Raw genomic sequence first — 19123 nt, 5'->3', positions numbered from 1 at the left:
TACATCTTTGTGGTAGATTGAGATGTCCAAACTCTATGACCTCAGGAGCCATGCTGCGAGGTTCATTGAGTTGGGTTGAGGATGCACTGTTTGACCCTGGTGCTGGGACAGAAGGTTGTACCAGGCTGGAAGTCTGATGGGTTCGCACACCGCCATCCTGCGTAAGTGTGGGAACCAAGGTTGTCTTGCCCACATGGGAGCAATTAGGACGAGCGTCATCGACTCTCTGTTCATCTTGTTGACCACCTTCCTGATTAGAGGAGTTGGTGGAAAAGCGTACGCAAACATCCCTGACCAGTTCATCCACAGGGCGTTCCCCTGGGAGTCTGGTTGGGGGAACCTGGATGCAAATCCTGGGCATTGTCTGTTTTCGCTTGTGGCGAATAAGTCTATAGTGGGGCAACTCCACTGAGAGAAGATGTCTTTTACGACCTCTTTGTGTAGAATACATTCGTGTTCCTCTGGGAGGGAGTCTCTGCTTAAAGCATCCGCTAGGGAATTGAGTTCCCCTGGAACATGTTGTGCTGACAGGAAGATGTTCCGTCTGAGTGCCCATATCCAGATTTTCTGGGCAAGCTTGGACAGATTTGGTGAACGAGTCCCTCCTTGCTTGTTCAGATAGAACATGGCTGTTGTGCTGTCCGTCCGGATTTGCACTGCCAGGTTGAGCAGGTAGGGCTCGAATGCTAGAAGTGCTCTGAATACTGCCAGAAGTTCTAGCAGGTTGATGTGGTTCCTGGCTACTGAGGGAGACCAAAGACCTTGGGCTGTGTGGAGGAGATGGTGAGCTCCCCACCCAGTGAGGCATGCATCGGTAGTGACTATTGCCTGTACCTCGGGATCGTGAAAAGGTTTCCCCTGAGCAAGATTTACTCTTGTCCACCAGTGAAGGCTTTGTACCAATGTTGGCGAAACGACCACTAGATCGTCCCACTGACCCCTTGCCTGAGACCACTGTTTCGCCAGCCATTCCTGCATGGGACGCATGCGCAGTCGTGCGTGGGGGACCAGGTAAATGCATGAAGCCAACATGCCCAGCAAACGCATTGCCCTGCGTACCGTTATTTGGCGACCGGCCTGATATTGTGGAATTTGCAGTAGTATATTCCGAATTCTTTCCTCTGAAGGAAACGTTAACCCTCTTTGAGTATCCAGGATAGCTCCTAGGAACTGTTTGGAGGTGCTTGGCACTAGGCTTGATTTCTTCTCATTGATTGAGAAGCCTAATTCGTGAAGGAGTCCTGCAAATCACTGGGGTTTCCCCCGTTATGAGCCAGTCGTCCAGATAAGGGTATACTGGGATAGCTTTCCTGCGTAGGTGTGCAGCCGCCACCGCCAGTACCTTGGTGAATACCCTTGGTGCCGAAGCTATCCCGAAGGGCAGCACTTTGAACTGATAGTGTTGACTGTCCACCTTGAAGCGTAGGTACTTTCTGTGCGCTGGGAGCATGGAAATATGAAAATAGGCATCTTTCATATCCAAAGTTGCCATGTAATCCCCCTTTTTTAGGAGGGGGATTACCTCTTGTAGTGTAGTCATACGAAACTTTTGGGGCTTGACATACTTGTTGGCAGGCCGCAAGTCCAATACTGGGCGCATTGTTAAGTCTTTCTTTGGAACAAGGAAGTAAGTTGAATAAATACCCTTGTTTACCTGGTGGCTTGGGACGATTTCTATCGCGTCCTTTTGGAGCAGATTGTAGATCTCCTCGAGGAGGATCTTCTGATGTTCTAAAGAGTGGACTTTTTGTCTTGGAGGATGGTTTCGGGGACGTTGCAGTAGTTCTATACAGTACCCATTGGATACCGTTGACAGCACCCACCTGTCGGATGTTATCCCTTCCCATGCCTGGGTGAAGCTGGATATTCGTCCCCCTACTGGGGTTGTATGGGAAGGGACCCTGAAATGAGCGTCACTGCTTTGGTGGAGGCGTGCCTCCTCCTTTACTGGGGCTGCCTCTGCCTCTACCACGTCCTCTTCTACTAGCCCTACCATACCCCTGGGTAGACTGTTGTGAGTTGGTGTTCCACTGTGTACCCTGGGTGTGGGAATAGTTATTTCCTCTATTGGAATTTTGGCCGCGGGGGCGACGAAAATTGCCGTTCCCTCTTTGGTTAGGTGGTTTTGTAGTTAACTGGCCAAGGGATTTGAGGGTGTCGAATTCCTCCTTAGCGTTTTTTAGAGCGTCCTCGACTGCCTTTCCAAACAGGAGATCACTTTCACTGGTTTGTCTAAGAGTGCAGCTTGTGTTTCTGCTTTGAATCCCGACTGCCTCAACCAAGCATGTCTTTTGATGACAGTCCCCTCTGCTATAATTCTACCCGCATTGTCTGCGGCGTCCAAAGTTGCTTTTAAAATGCAGCCTGAGACGTTTCTTCCCTCTGCACAAATGCGAGATAGCTGGCTCTTAAGGGGTTCGGGAGCGGAATCTATTAGTGCTGCCACTTCTTCCCACTGATGGCAGTTGTAGCTGGCCAACAGTGTGGTGGAATTCGCGATTCTGGTTTGGTAGGCTGCCGTGGAAGCTACTTTTCTACCAAAACCATAGAGTTTTTTACTTTCCTTGTCGGGGGGAGCCTCAGAGGAAGATAATGGGGTTCCAGCTCTCTTGCGGGTGTTAGTTACGACTAGAGAGTCTGGCTTAAGATGACCTCTAATATATAGAGGGTCTGACTAGGCTGCTTTAAACAGCTTCTCTACTCTCGGGTTTACAGGTCTTGTCAGGTTTGGGTTGATAAGGGATGGTGCTATTCTGCGTTGAATAGATTTCAGGATGGGAATGGTCTGGGCTACTGTCTTCCTTTCCCCTATTAGTTCCTCCGCGAAGTCCCTCTCTTCTTGGACACCTTGTGTGTCTATGTGGAAGTGGTTAGCTGCCCGAGAGAGCAGTTCATTCAGGAGGGGCTGATTATCTATTGGGGAATCAGACACTGGGGCTTCCCTTTCGACTGGTGAGTCCATTCTGAAAATATCTGGGCTATTTTCTGGCTCATCCTCGTCTTCGTCCTCCCCGTAATAATCTGACACTGCGAGATCTTCTGGCGTCTCAAATTCCTGACCCTCTATAAGGGAAGAGTCTCCTTGGCCTGTAGGGAAAAGGCAAGAATAGGGTTGGACCTCAAAGGGGTCTGAAGCCTTTAATGGTGTCTCGACCCGGGGCCTTTTATTTGAAGGGATAGGGTCCCTTGAACCTGAGGGAGAAGATTCCTGAGGGTTTAAAGCTAGCAGTTGGTCAGGGTGCCTTTCGAAGAAATTTGCCAAGGAAGACATCCTTGACATTACTCTGTCAATGTCCTCGCATGACCAGAGTTTGGAGCTTGGGGTGGCATTGCTGGAACTGGACTGTCCCTGAGAAGACTTGGACGGGGAAGTCAGTTCTCTTGTTGTGGAGGATTGCAAGGGTTGTTTCCGTTGCTGCTTACCCCCTTCCCCGTGGGTGGAAGTGTGTTTACCATTTCCCTTATCTTTCGACGCCTGGCGTCGAGGATCGGAGGTGGAATGCCTGTGTTTCGAACTAGGCTTCGAAACTGGGCCCTCCTTACTTCCAAGTGATGTACCCTTTTCCTGGGGTGCAGGCTGGGGATGGAAGTCGTGTTTGTCTCCGGACGAGTGATCTTCCGTGATGTTAATGGGCGAGGCACTATGTGCAAGTGTGGAGGCTTGCCTGACGTCGTGCGGCGACCTCGACCGGGACCGCCCAGAGGACGTCCTTTCGGACCGCTCCTTCTGTGCCTCTTTTCGAGGTTTCGACGACGTCGAATCTCGGGTGGCTTTTTTGTGTTTAGCGTGTGTATGTGTAACGCTTTTGTCGCCGGGGGACTTCCCCATAGTCGCCGGGACGGACGACCTTCCGAGGCCAGGGACGTGCGTTAGGCTGTCTTTCGACGCCTTGGTGCCCTCGCCGTCCGAAAGTCCGGCGTCGCTGCAGGTACCCTCCGCCTCCATAGCTGCTAGCTTGGCGTGGTGGGCCCAACGCTTGGTGGAGCGGTCCTTAAGAGTTTTGGTCTTAAACCTACTACAGGCTCTGCAACCCGCCTCGAGGTGGTCTCTGGGCAGGCAAAGATTGCACGTAGCGTGCTCATCTACCCAAGGGTATTTCTTATTACACTTGGGGCAAAACTGAAAGGGCGTACCCTCCATACGCGCCTGTGGGCAGCGGGCAAGTGTGTGTAGGTAAGAAGGTGTCTATACCGAGTGTGGAAGTGTACCACCCCCCCACTCTCCCTACTTGTAGGGCCGAGGCCAGCGGCCCAGGCCCGAGCCGAGGCGGAAGCCTCAAGGCCCAATCCGTCGGGTATTCGACGTTGATCTCCTCCCCGGTTCGGCGTCGAGATGTTGATCGACGTAAGGGTGACAAAACGGGGCAAATTAGAATTATTTTTGAGTGCAAATATGGCAAAGCCAGGGAACTCCGATGAAGTGCTTCCGACCAGAATGGCGGAAAAAAACAATCTGGGGATCCTAGACGCGTGAGGGATCATGGGTACAGTGGACGTCACACTAGGGATAGTATTACTGGCACGCCCTGTGTCGACGCCCATTTTCGATCTTCGAAAAACAAACTGTAATACTCCGCAGCTTCCACTAGATGTCGGCCTATGCACAGCATGTGATCTAAGCAGATTCCACAAGCCTCAGAAATATATATATATTTCAGTGTATTTAGTTTATTACAAATTTTCACTGTTGTACTCTCCAATTAAAATACAATTAATTTCTCTTCACATTACGCTACACTTAAATCATCATTTCTAATAATAGATGCTTTGTTATGTGCTCCATGAACTGTTTTGAAACAAGCAGCTCAGAAATTAAAGCACACCTACACGAAGGAATCCAAGAATATGCAATAATACATCACTCCTAAAACAAAGAAGAGGCCATCATTCATATTCAGCATAAATCCAAAATATGCTTCTCACCTAAGCTTCCTTCAGTTCAGGGATGGTACCCTCCAGAATTCAAGGAAGCATTTTGTTAACCTCTGCTGAAAATAAGACTGGAGCAATTTAACCATGATACATTCCATGCGATTTCTTGGCCATATGAGCAAATACGGCAGCTTAACACTGCGCTCATGGGATTATCTCAAGACCGCAATACACTGGACCGGACGTATGCCAATTTCAGACCAGCAATAACAATAAATTGTTCTGTCAATTTGGAAGAACTGCAAAACATACACTGCGATCAGTACAGTGCCTCCGCTCTGATCATTCTTGATCCGTCAGCCACCTTTCACTTCATCCATGGAACCATAAGTCTATTTGATTTAGGAATTTGTGACACAGCATTAGACTGTATAATGAACGTTCCCAAATCATGGAGCTTTACCAATCAGACTTTAAACATTTCTTTTCAGGATACCCCAAGGTTCCATCCTCCCCCCGTTTTCTCTAACCTGTACGTTTTACCACTGACCTATATTACACCATTCACTCTTCCGTGCTATAGTTCCGCAGATGAAACCAAAGTAATCGTAAAGCTTTCCAACACTCCACTTTTGAAAAACACAATGCTTTCACAAAATCAGCATCTGAATGGCATGCAAACACCCACTACTTCACCAAGAGAAAACTAAAATCGTCCTGTCAGACAAACTGCCAGCTAAACTCATCTTAATATCTGACATTCCTGCTTTGACATTACTGCATCAGAGCTTTGATACCGATATCTGCTCCACAATGGACGCAGACCTCTCTTGGCCCTCAAATTACAGCAGTCACAATAAGCATTTGGACACTTAGAAGTCCTCATTACAATACTTCCTTTTCTGGCTTGCCTCTCCCAAAAAGCAGCCAGTGTCATAATTTTGCTTTTCAGACTAGATTACACTAATGGTTCTCTGGCATACCCCATTGCTAGACTTCTGAAAGTCCAGAAAGTAGTTGCCTAGATGCTACTTTACATTGGACACCTCTCCAGCCCTCCAGTCTATTCACTAGCTCCAAAAAGGCAGAATTGCTTTAAAGCACTTTGCATTACCCTCGAGGTGTTAAATAGAAATTATACATTTTTACAGCGGAAACTAAAGGAACATTCCCAACCTTAATGTTAAAGAAACCCCTCAACCTGGAAATGGTGGGTCCAGCCTACTTGAACAAAAGAATCAGAAGGCTTAAAATGTTCCTGTATCACTCTCCATCTATGTAATCCCCTCCCTAAGCACATCACAAGAATCTTTATCAAAAATGGAAAGGGATCAAAACATGGCTATTTCAATATGACAAGGTGGGGTGGCAGAGGGACGTTCCATCCTAATCTATTGTCCACCTTAACATCTGACTGACTACTTCAGTTAGCTCTTGATTTCTGGTTCTTGTATAGTAAGAGAACCGAAATGTGCAGAGCCAACATTTAGCAGATTTATACTGGTCAGCACCTGAGCACTGCATTAATTTCCCAAGGTGACCTAAACATTGCCTTTTAACTGTGTTCCGTTAGTTTAGATACATCACATCTTTGTTTTCATGATGTTTAGGACTAACAACCACTGAAATGTTCTTCCGAGTCACTTTTTACTTCGGTTATCTTTCTCATCTTGCTATATGCTGCCTAGACATGTATTGTCTGTTCTATGGATTTTGTTCCACCAACTAAGGATGTTATTTTACAATTGAAAATTATTTAAATTACTTCTTACTAAGCATCAAGTTTCGATATGCATTGTTCAAACCTTTGGTACAACTATGACTAGTAGACTACGTGCATGCACCATCTATAACCTTTCCCTCTTGTTAGAAGCTCTACTGATGTCCAGTACTCTCAAAGTCTGGAGGGGAATATCTCCCAAACCAACCTGTGCAGTTCCTTACAAATCAATGCAAAAGGTGCATCTTACAGCACGTTTTCCAAAGATAAAGGCTACAAAATGTTCTATGTGATTATAAAGTGGGCTCATCAACTAGTCCAACACTTCAAGATTTGCCACAGTACCTTGCAAAAGTACTATGTACAGCAAAGTATGCATATGCGCAAAAACAACATTGTATGCCAAGTGTAAACAGTTTTAGTTTGGGGCTATTAATTTGTTGACACTGCTCAGACAATGCAGAACATGTTTTATGCCACTGGAAAAGAAACCCTCATGTTTATTACAAAAACAGATATTGCTGATCACAAAAGGTGGTTGGCAAAACCTTCAGACAGAATACATTATTTGCCAGTTTAAACAATGGCAGCTAAAAGGAGTGGGTCAGAAAACATGGCAATACGAGTTTGTGTGCCTCTTTAATGAAGAAATTCATGGGCCAGGAGAACATGCCTTTCATAATGTTTGTCAGATGATAATTGCATCAGAATAACTACACCAAAAGAGTATGATAATCATAATTCCTGTGCCACTGCTCACCTTCAACATTACATCTTCACGTTAACAGAGCAGTGACAACACTGACTCCAAACCAGCTCTACAGATAGGAGGACTACATACCATCCAATTTTAATCCATAACAGCAAAATGCGCACACAAAAACAAGGGACTGCATAATTACAAACGATTGAACACATCTGAGCCTAGCACCTGTTTCAACCCACAAAGGAATTAAAATCTGATCAGATCCCTACTTGTAACCCGAACATTGGAAGTGAGGTTAGTGAGCACATAGTACATCCTGTCTTTTAATAGGTGCATAAAAGCGACAGGACAAGCAACATTATAAGAGGGCAGTAATCCAGTGCCCATTATATACATGTCGGCATACTGTGACTAATCTGGTCAATTCATCCCTTCTACCCAAAGGGGAACCACCCCATGAGAGGCTAGGAAGGTGAGCCTGCTACGCAAGGGATCGGGGCAAGAGAGACCTCACTAGGAGTGACTCCCCTCTTGGGGACAAGGACCCCCATTCCCACGAGGACCTCCCCGCCCGAAGACCTTATCAGTTTATATGGGCATTGGCTAGACTGTGGTTCCTTCTGTTTTGCCTCCAGGTAATGCAGAGTTCCGTCAGAGTACCCCAGTCAAGGAAGGAAACACCCCTTTTCACCATGATGACGTACTTCAGCACAGGAGGAACTGTGAATGAAGGGGCATCTCCTATGCAGGAAGGAGAGTGAATCCTAAACAGAGGCAGAGCCAGGCCAGACCGAGGAGCCGACGGTGGTGTGGGAAGAGAGCCTAACGCTAGCCCAACGCTGGAAGGCTGGCATGCCATCCGTCCCAGGAGCCGGTTCGGAGGGAGAGGTGGAGATGGGGATGCAACAGTTTCCTCTGGTGGCATGACGAGAAAGCTGTTGTAGGATTGGGGCCTAGCAACTAAGGACAGGGAGAGCACGAATCCCCGAACTAAATGCCCGACAGACATTAACTGCTGAGAGACACAGTACTACAGAAGTGAACCCTCTCACGGAGAGACACAGATACATCGAATCAAGGCTGGAGAAGCCTACGATGTTACGGGAGCCTGAGAAACATGCATGGGCAAGCGGCCTGTATGAAGCAGAGCAAGAGAGATGCAAACACTTTGTATCAAGGTTGGGAGAAAAGGTTTAAGGGAGCCTGAGAAACCCCAACAGGCAAACACCCTGTGTGAATCTAATCAAGTTGAATACAAACACTGCATCCAAGCTGGGGAAACCGGCAAGGTTAGGGGATACTGAGTAACCAGAATGGGCAAACGCCTTATATAAAGTATGCGCTTAAGAGAGTAAGCAACTCTGCCAGAGAGCCATAGGACTTTGGGGAGTCCAAGAGCCATGGACTTATTATCAAGAGACTTGGGGTAAGAGGAAACATACTGAGGAACATTTGAAGAAACGTTTGCAAAAAAGATGTGAACTGTTGTCGAACTTTATGAACTGTCGAGCATACTCTTTTGGACCAGGCAGAAGCCCAAACCAAGAGACTGTGCCCTAGTCGTCTCCTTTTTGCTTGTTTTCTAAAGTGGTAGGGCCAGTTCATGATTAGGATTCGGACAGGAGACTTAATTTTGGAATTTGACGAGAACAGTACTTTAATTTTGATAGGTAGGGAACTTCCCTCATAGAAATAGGGCAAGGATTTTTTTCCTTTTAATTTAATACAACTAATTGTGACAATGTCATTCAGTCGTTTGACTCTTCCTTCTGGTCCGCCAAAATTTCAGAAGCATTATGAGAGGGCATGTGTAAATGATCTATGTTAGGAGGACAGAGGGTGGGGAGAATTAGAAAGATAACTAACAGAAATAAATTCTGATCAGATCCCAGTTTATAACCCTAACATAGAAAGTGAAATGACTGAGCATATAATACAGCCTATAGTTTATCCCACCTTTCCTCACCAGCTCCATAAGCGCCTCAATAAGGTTTCTTATGAAGCCCCTTATAAAAATAGTAATAGCAGCAATGCTTAAAGGTACAGCATATGGAGTGCTTTCTCCTGTAACTAGAGCCCCTTCTTCTAAAATTCACTGTTATCAGTTAAACATGATGCTAGAGGCACTAAACACAGAACATATTATATTGAAAGGCCCACAGAAGCTGAGCATCGAAAGAAAGAAGGTTTAGTTTCCTGTTACTAGAGCTCACCATCCTTTAATGCAAATAAACCCCTTTGTTCCACTGTACAGCTCAAACATCCAACATGGTTTTTGAAAGTTGCAGATTTGTCCTTCAACCCCAAGCAGTGTTCTCCTGTGCCCCTTCCCCATAGACCCAGATTGTGTGCTGGCCTCAAATACTAGTTTACAGGGCTCTGCAAAAGGTGAGTGATTGCAGCAGTAAGACACTTGCTGTGATATTTGCATATCAACAATACTTTGAATGAAAACATATTTAAAGCCTATCCATGGGAGGGTTTACAAAAATGTAATGTAGATGCATGCATGCCCACAATTATTTAGCAATGCACTCCAGATTTTATCTTACCATCCTCCCACCCTACTATTGTTGGGTAGGATTATAAACGTGCACAGTGAAAACTTATTGCAGAGAATTACCATACCATTTGTTAAGCCCTAGGGCCAACAGAACCCTGAAAACACGGAAAGCCTGACGGTTTTGTGAAAAACAATGCAGCTGTTTGAATATGCATTGCCCCATTGTATGAGTAGTGCCAGACATATTCCATACCCATAAACCATTGCAGTCCAAGTAGATGATAGCGCAATGTTGCTCACCACTTATGGGTAATGTTAGCAATGCTAAAGTAGAAGAGGTTGAGCATGATATTCGATTACTCAAAATATGTGCGTTTTATAATGCATGAACTTTCGGGGGAACTGCTTCAAAGCACATGTGGGACATATGTACAAAGAACCGGAATCATGTTACGAGGTTACACATCCAAGTAGGATGCTTACTTACAGCCTGCATCCACGCTTCAAAATGGAGATTCAGTGAGCAGGAGCTAAAACTGCAGCTGAACCACGGGCTACCAGAGATGCTCCTTTAACTTTTTGTCCATTTTCTATGAACCAAATTTGTTTAAATGTGTATTAGATGTGTTCCAATTATTTTATTAACATTCTCAAATACTCAGTTAAAGTCACATTTGCATGTCTGTAAGGCACCAGTTGGCCCCTAGGAGCCAAAAGTACCTTGTGGTAGCGGTTGGTTTCAAACTAACCAGGCTCTACTATGCTAGAAGCAGGAATTAAATGGCTCCCAGCTCCCCACAATTTCGAACCCCGTGTATCTGATATTTGAGCTGACAGTCGGGTTACATAGTGTGGGTGATGCTTTTGCTAAGGCACCATTTGGTATAGAAATTCTGGTGCTTCATATTACAACCAACATAAAACTGCTGTGGCGGGGGCCTTTTTAGTTTTTGAGAAGGTGGGAATTTCCACGTGCACTGCTAAAACTCTTCAGAGTGGTACCCAGAAGGATTCTGGCCAAACGGACATGGCAACATTGGTGATGATACTACAATTAGTAGGAGCATGTGTGATGGTAGTACTAGTAAAATCAAGAGTACTACTACAGTTACTGGCAATAGTATAGTTAGTACTATTGGACCATGATCCTCTTGGGGCCAAGGCCGGCTCTTTAACCTCCTTAGCCTCTTAGACCATGTCATCTTCCAAGGCATGTTGGGATCGTGAGTGGCTTACTTGACTCGTGCAGTTGCAGGTATTAAGTCAGCTTCTCCCACTGATGCCATTCCACTGTTCGTGGTAAAAGAAATGTTTCCACTGCTTCTGCCCCAGATCACTGCCGGAGTTATTCTTTGGTGCTCCTCTGGGATTATTCCCTCTGTCCTGAAGTGCGCTACAGTTATTCCTCTCCTGAAAAAGCCAACTCTCGACCTTCTTCTTACTGCTAATTTCTGTCCCATCTCTCTTTTACCCTTCTTCATGAAGTTGCTTGAGCCCTTGGTTTCTCCTCTATTGGTTACCTTCAGTGTGTCCATGGCGGTGCTTGAAATTTTCCAATCTGGCTTTAGACCAGGTCACCGAGACCGTTTTGGTCTCGGTGCTCGATGACTTGACACTTACTGCTGATCAGGGTGGAGTGGCTGCCCTGATCCTTTTGGATCTTTTGGCTGCTTTTGATACCATTGACCACGCCATCCTGATCAGTCTGCTGTCAGCTGCTGGTATGTTGGGTTCTGTTCTTTCATGGTTTCGCTCATTTTTATCTGACCGCTCTCAGCAACTTCTGCTTTGACCTTTTCTTTCAGCAGTTGTAGCTCTGCTGTGTGGGGTTCCACAGGGCTCTGCCCTGTCCTCCACGCTGTTCAAAATGTACATCCAGCCTCTTATTGCTCTGATCCGCTCCCACAGCTTCAGATGCTTCTCGTATGCAGATGACATCCAGATCTTGGTTCAGCTTGATTTACTTCATCCTGCCAATGCCCCTCAGCAGTGAGCTTGCCTTTCTGCCATGGGTTGCTGGTTGAGCGAGAACTGGTTAAAACGTAACGATAAGACCCAAGGTTATGGTCGTAGGTGCTGACAATGTGCCTACTCTTAAACTCCGTCCGTTTGGCCATCTGCGCTGGGTACTTTCCCTGTGGCGGTTCCAACTGTCCAAAAAAATGTGGGGGTTAAACTTTCAGCCTCCCTCTCCAGGGCTTCTCAGATTGGGCTTGTCTGCCAGGCTGCTTATTTTCAATTGAAAATACTCAGGAAAGTTCTGCCCTACATTCCGCCCCATCTGCGCGCTCCAGTGGTCTCTGCTCTTGTTATTAGTAGGATTGACTACTGTAACTCTATATCTGGCTCAGCCTGATTATTTAGTTCATCGCTTACAAGTGCTACAAAATTCTGCTGCCCGCCTTGTCACTGGCACGCCATACCAGGAGCACATTTCACCCATTCTCAGGTCTCTCCATTGGCTCCCAGTGGCTATCATCATTTCTTTCAAGTCCCTCTGCTTAGTGCATTTTTATGCTATTGGCCCGGAATACTTGCAATCGAAATTCCGTCCATATGTTCCTACTTGTGCGCTGCGCTCAGCAGACTGCTCTCTTTTGGCTGTCCCAAGAGTTTGTTGTGCGAGAACAGGAGTTCGTTCTTTTTCGGTCAGAGCTGCTATGCTATGGAACACACTTCTAATTGCGCCTCGGGCCTGCCCGATTCATACACACTTCAGGAAAGCTCTGAAAACTTTGCTCTTCTAGCCTTTTACATAGAGTCACCTTGTTTCAATCATAGCGCCAGGTTGCCTCTTTTGGTGTCAGTTGCGCTGTACTCTGGTACGAAAACAAAATAGTACTGACACTACTGTAAGCTGTATTAGAATTAATAGTGGTGAAAGTAACACTATCATCATCACCACTGGTATTTCTACTTCTACCGAGGCAGAATTGCTAGAAATGTAAACTTCTTGGAAAGGACAATGAAATACAAACTCTGATTGCAACTCGTCTACGATTACTGATCTGTAAACTGCTCTTCCTCTCCAGGGGCAACTTCCCATTTTGGTAAATGTAGGCAGCTCAGAATATGCACGGAAATTGGAGAGAAAAATGCTTATACATTGTAAACAATCAAGAATGCAGAGCATATGGTTTGGGAAATGAGTAAAAGAAAATATTAAGAAATAATATTTGCTGAATGTTGGGTCCCATTAAAGCTCGAAAGGAACAACATGGTTGACTAGATTGCACATTGTAATGTAGAGGTTAACAGGTGTGAATCCTTGAAGTTCATGGTTGTGGTAGTAGAACTGTAAAACAACCAGAACAATCTCTACCAGCCAAGTGGTTCACCAATATTTTGCAGAAACATGTAACGTTAGTAGCTATGTAATCAGATCTAATGTCCCAGTTAATTTGATGGCCAGTACATTGACAACTGTGCACAGAAGGCAAAGTTTCATGCCTGTAAATATTGTCAAACACTTACATGAAAAAACGTTAACATGTTGTCAAATCAGAAAGGTCGAGAAAATGTTCAGTGGTAATGTTTAGATGACTTAGACATGGGCATGTTTATCATTTAACAACCAGATGGGGCAAAATCACAACAACCACATGGAACAAAACCACACCAGAGGGGTAGGCTGGGGTATGTTGAGAAGTCCCACTGCCAAGGTAAGACTTTCAGAATTAAATTAACTGGGCCATACACAAGTTGAGCAGTGCTCAAAATTTGCAATCATCACTAGCCATTGGTTGGTGATCATTGACTTTTGGCAAGTAAGAAATGGTGTGCTTTGTGTATGTGTACACCTGAGGTGGCAAGTGACTTTATAACTGGCTAGTCGTTGCAACTTGACATTTTTAATCACTGAGGTGAGAATGCACCCAATTAAGGTGTTTTGCTCACAAATGACAAGCCTGCCACAGTCCCAGTGTTTTAAGCTAACAGGGCATCGTTTGTTCAATGGCCATGGTGAATGCAGACAGATCAGATATGTGGCATGTCAACATGCTGAGAGGCCCACTCTTACAGAAACTTGGGTTTTTGTTTACAAGCTTTCTGTTTCGGTCACTCAACTGGGCTGGGAATTCCGTGTTAAAAAACCTAGACCACAACTTTGATCTTTGCTAACACTTCAACACCTATATCGATGCCAGTGAATATAGGGAGATCACATTTGAAAAGGTGTGTGACTAGGACGGTGTCCTAGTCCAAGGAACCAGCCCTCTCACTTCTGAAATCTTCACCTGGTCATTTGTGGTGGGGCCAAAGTGTGTAAATAAGGTTGCCCAGGTTGGCAAATTAATTTTGTTTCAAAGTAAAGACAGGAAAAATCCTGTTGGACACTGTTAGCTAATTTGATTTAACTGGCGTCTAGGGAGAAACCTTCAGCAAGCTAGGCAGCATAAGGAGCAATTTCTTTGATTTAAATTCCTGACCATATTCCATCCATAAGACTGGCGATTCGGGGTTGAGTAAGCATGCAGGGTCTGCCCCATGTCCTATGGTTCATCGTTGCCTCCTAACCTGGTCTCATCTGTACTGTCAAGCGTATGAATACAGCCTTACACTGAGGGAAGGAGTCATTATCGCAGGACACTGGCTTGCCACCAAGTTCGCCATAAATTGGGAAAGTGTCATTATCCCAAGCGATAATGACCCCCCCCCCTCCACCGAGGTCTAAGGCTACTAGTACATAGTGGTTGATGGGTTTTTATTTTTTTTTACTTTACATTTTTAAAATGCTCACACAGCCCACGGGCATCGAGGCGCTGTTACAGCAATAGTTTGTGTTCTTAGTTGCGTAACTGTTTTTTTTTTGGTTTGTTTTTTTGTTGTCTTAGTTGCGTATTTATAACGCGCTTAAACACCCAGAGGTTGCTAAGTGCGGACCCAGGGATCGAACCTGTGTTGCTTCGTGTCGTCTTGCTTCCAAGACGCGCACGTTGCCCTGGGACAGGAGAGTTTTATTTGTATTGTTTGTATTGTTTAAATAACAAGGCTTACTTTATATGCTTTGTAATTTAAATGTAACCTGGATTATACTGGAGTGGCCTTAACACTAGCATGCATGCATTAGGTGTCCTGTAAAAGAAAACCTTTTACGCATTAGAAAGAGAACGCATATTCTCATGTTTTAGCTTTTTCTCTGGTGTGTTAAATATGTTGCAGCAAAATAAAAAATTATAAAAAAGCAAGTCCTACCAGAGAACAAGTAGCTTGTTGAAACTAAAGTTGCCTGGAAACTGCATTGTGGTTTCCCGGGTACGATTTTGAAGTCAGAATGTTCCGAATGAAGTTTTAACAGCAGTTAGTGACTGCCCTCTGAACATTACGATAGGTTGAGGGGCGGTCAATAACGATCTCCATGTGCTAATTAAGCTAAAATGAGATGTGGAGGGGGTAGGCATATTTTCTATAGAAACTTTGAGGGATTATTAACAATACTTTATAGATACGCTTTACATTGCTTAAGACTATAGATTTCTCTTGGCCAAAACGTATATACATACATCTACTGCTTTTGTTCTTGCACAAATACAAACCAAAACATGTTCCATAGTCTGATACTGCAATCAAAGTTGCAAATTCAATTAAATGAAACCGGTGGGTACATCTGTAGAACGATTGCCAATTAATCCCATATATGGCAGGCAAGTAAGGAGAGGAGCTCAATGCCAGGACATGAGTACACTGCACAGAGGATACATCACTGTGTACCTTACAGTTTAAAAGCATATTAACAGTGGACCACAGAAACAAAAACATAGAAGACAAAGCAACAAGATGGGAGGAATACAGCGGATTGTTGGCCGCAGGTTTGCAACTTGAGCACGGCTTCTGGCCAGAATCTGCCACCTCGTGTTTGAGCACCCCTTCAAATTATAAGACTCAGATCACATTTAAAACATTGTTTGCTTATGCAGTCTTTAATATTCTGCCATAAATCTTTGTAAATGGCCCAAAACTGTACACATGCTATTTCGAAATGAAACTTCTAGCTCCATAATGGATAAGTTATACATACGTTGACCCCACTGTCCACTGTTGGGATTGAGATAGTTTGGATAGAGGCCTTGTGGTTTTTCCAATCGGTTCAGCACTTTTCTGATGTTCATAACCTAGGATGGAATAAAAAAGTATTTTTTTGTTTATCAAATAGTGCATGTTTAATACAGTAATTCATTTTCCTGAAAGTTTTAACTGTAAAACAGGATCAGTTTATCAGCTAATTTAGACAGTGGACCCATTAGCAGTGCATAGCAGTGTACACAATACCACCACAAACCTTGAGAAATTAATGTTTCAAGTGATTCTGCGTAAAGGATCAAGAATTAAGAGGTCTGTGTGGTATCCTACGGTCCAGGTCTGGTAGGCAGCGATCTTCACTTTTGAATAGGGAATTAATTCCGCCCGGAGCCCACTCAACTTCTATGGGTCAAGTCAGAATCCCCTTTGCATTGCAGCCCACGCTCCGACAACGTTCCAGCCTCAATGCTGTCCTGCCTGGACGCTCCTAGGGAATGCAGCTGTGAGACATGCCAGAGGTTTGGTAGCAGAGATCCAGTAAACATTTGGAGTACACTATCGCTCAAGGCGAAGTTTACAACAAAACACCTGCATGCTAAACATTAGGAGTATCACATTATTTGGCATTACTAGGACCATTGCTGAGGCTGAAATCTGAAGCAACCTATGGCTTTTTTCAATGCCCATACTGCAAGCAACACGAAACCTTAATTTTGTCAGCAAATAGAAATTCAACGTGCACCCTTTTCAGTACCGAATGTCCATGGGATCAATGGGTCAGTATACCAATATACATTGCTTGTCAAATGAGTCCTAATCATTGGTCAGCCATCTCTCTGGGGTTCTTGAGGTCCAAATTCACCTCCCGAGCCTGGGTAGCAAGTTAACTGGGAATAATCACTTTCTCTGGGGAGTTTGTTGGGCTTCCCCAAAGCCATGTATGTCTAGGGCAATGAATGAAGGTTTTTGGCCCGCTGACGCCTGGAACCAGAGAACTCTGATTCAATCTTGAAAAGGCTTAGGGGGTCATTACAAGGTTGGCGGTAAGGGGTTAATGGGGCCGGTAAAGGTGCCGGTGCCGTTAACCCCTTACTGCCGCATTATGAGATCCTTTAGCGGGTCCAGTTAAGGGCGGCTGTTTTTACCAGGCGCCTGTTTTTACCAGGCCCCCTTAGTGGGAGCCGCTAAAGGACCAGCATGCTAACAACGGGCCCGTTGTTAGCATGGTCCCCATTCCCATTGAGTTGAGCCCTATGGGGGCCCGAATGGGGATGGGCTCCCTGAATGGGGAAATACCGGGTCCTCCAAGGTTGGAATGGCCTGGTAATTCCCCATTCAGGGAACCCGGACCCGGTATGCAGTAAGGGGGTAGCCATGGTGCTAATAGCACCATGGCTACCTCCAACCTCGTAATGATCCCCTTATACTTTGAGCCCTTAAAGTGATAATTCTCTGTAATCCCACACTTGGAACGCAACTTCACTAATGCTTTATTTCCCTGCATTATGTATAGGCATTGATGGATAACTGTTCACTATTTACCCCCGAGCATAACATGTTTAATACAGTGTTTCAGATGCATTAACAGACATTGAAATCTGTGTGTGAAAAATATTCAAGCTAAGCAATATTATAATTTAAAAAATAAGCATTCCAATAAACCCGAGCATTAAGGTTAACACAATTGTTTTCTTGTTGCTTTATCAAAAAAGCAATTACCACCCCAGATACCAATTTGCAATTACTTATTATATACTCAAACCTGCCTCTATGTTATGCAGTCTCTAGAAGTACATTTTTCTTTTTTCCTCCCATAATGCCAGCTGTTAACCACAGCCCGTTTGATGTGATCGCTGGCTGTGTTGGTGATGTACAGACATGGGCTATATTAATCGGGTCCGAGGAGCATAAACAAAAAAACAAAAACTAATTTCCATTCAGTTTTTTAGGTTGGGGTCTGTACCATTTAATTCTCGTTTTGAGCAAGCATCCCAGGTCTTTATGTGTTGCTACTGGGGGAAGGAAAATGCATTCAGTCCCGTGCTATCAAGCAGAAAAGGGGACATTGCGAAACGAACCTTGTAACTGCCCTGAACAAAATACACGTGTTTGAATAAAAAGGAAGCTATTTCTTTAGAAAGAGAAAAAGTTACATTTTAGAACTATTCTAAAACAGTTTGTATGCCGTTTACTATGGAAACACTCATTAGCAATGGCAACAGATTCAGCAGAGAAAGTAATTGATGCAGTTGCTATAAGAAACGCGTGGTTTCTCAAAAGGTGCAACACGTTTCCATTGAGTGAAACATTCAGGGCCCTATTCTCAACTTGGCGCAGTGAAGGTGCTAACAGCACGATTCACTGCCCCAAAAGAGGACGCCCAGGCTCCACTACTATTCTCAAGTGGGCCTTGGCGTCCTCGTAGAGCACGACAGTGATCTGTGAGGATTGCGCCTGTTTTAAGGTGCTACGGGCGCAATCCAATCTCGGCAGCATTTTTGTAAAATAACTACAGATTCGTTATTTTCCGATAATGCTGCAAAGAACACAGATTAACAGGTTCCTCTACACCAAAGTGAGCAGCTTCAACATTGCAGGATGTTGAAGCTGCTTACTGTGGTGTATAGGAAAGTGTTCAAATACACCTTTGTGTTGTATATGAACACTTTCATTCAAAGCGAGCAGCTTCAATGTTGCATGCTGCAACTGTGAAGCTGCTCGCTTTGGTGTAAATGGAAGTGTTCATATATACCCCTGCGGTGTGTATGAACACTCATTTTCACCAAAGTGAGCAGCTTCAACGTTGCGGTATGCCACGTTGAAGCTCCTAGGTTTGATGTACATGAAAGTGTCCATATACAACACACGGGTGTATATGAACACTTTCATTTACACCAAACAAGGCTTCTTGTGGCAGTTTAACAGCACCAAAAGTGTACTGTATTTGTGTGCTAGTTTAGCGCACATATTAAACTGGCGGGGTGCCACAAAAATAGGCTTCCAAAAATCCAGTTACCAAATGTGGCAGTTATTAGGTTGGTTTCCAACCCATCCCAGCAACTGTCACATATATTTTGAAAGCGGCACATTCCTTCTGACTTTCGAGGGAATGTGCCACCTTCAAAATAGGTCTTAAGTACCGAAAAGGTTGTTAAGCCTTTTAACATCCTTTTCGGTACTCAAAACCAAGAAGAGAATAGGGCCCTCAGCGTTTCATACTTGTGATATGTGCGGTTTGTGTTTTTATGAATTGTAAATAAAATGGTGCTGCTAAGGGTCTATCAAAATCCCACGCACAGTC

At 44.7% G+C, this 19123-nt stretch overlaps 1 protein-coding gene across 1 annotated transcript in view; it reads right to left on the bottom strand.

The window, feature by feature from the left end:
* The window catches only part of MAN1A1 (mannosidase alpha class 1A member 1), a 538906-nt gene that overhangs the window by 198454 nt on the left and 321329 nt on the right, over positions 1-19123 (bottom strand). Inside the window, exon 7 of the mRNA XM_069606607.1 lies at positions 15821-15914. Within this exon, the coding sequence (XP_069462708.1) occupies positions 15821-15914 (94 nt within the window). The remainder of the gene's footprint in view (positions 1-15820; positions 15915-19123) is intronic.

Source organism: Ambystoma mexicanum, chromosome 4p (genome assembly GCF_040938575.1).
Source record: "Ambystoma mexicanum isolate Mex_15411 chromosome 4p, UKY_AmexF1_1, whole genome shotgun sequence".
In the NCBI taxonomy this organism is placed as follows: domain Eukaryota; kingdom Metazoa; phylum Chordata; class Amphibia; order Caudata; family Ambystomatidae; genus Ambystoma; species Ambystoma mexicanum.
This window is presented reverse-complemented; position numbering and strand designations above follow the sequence as displayed.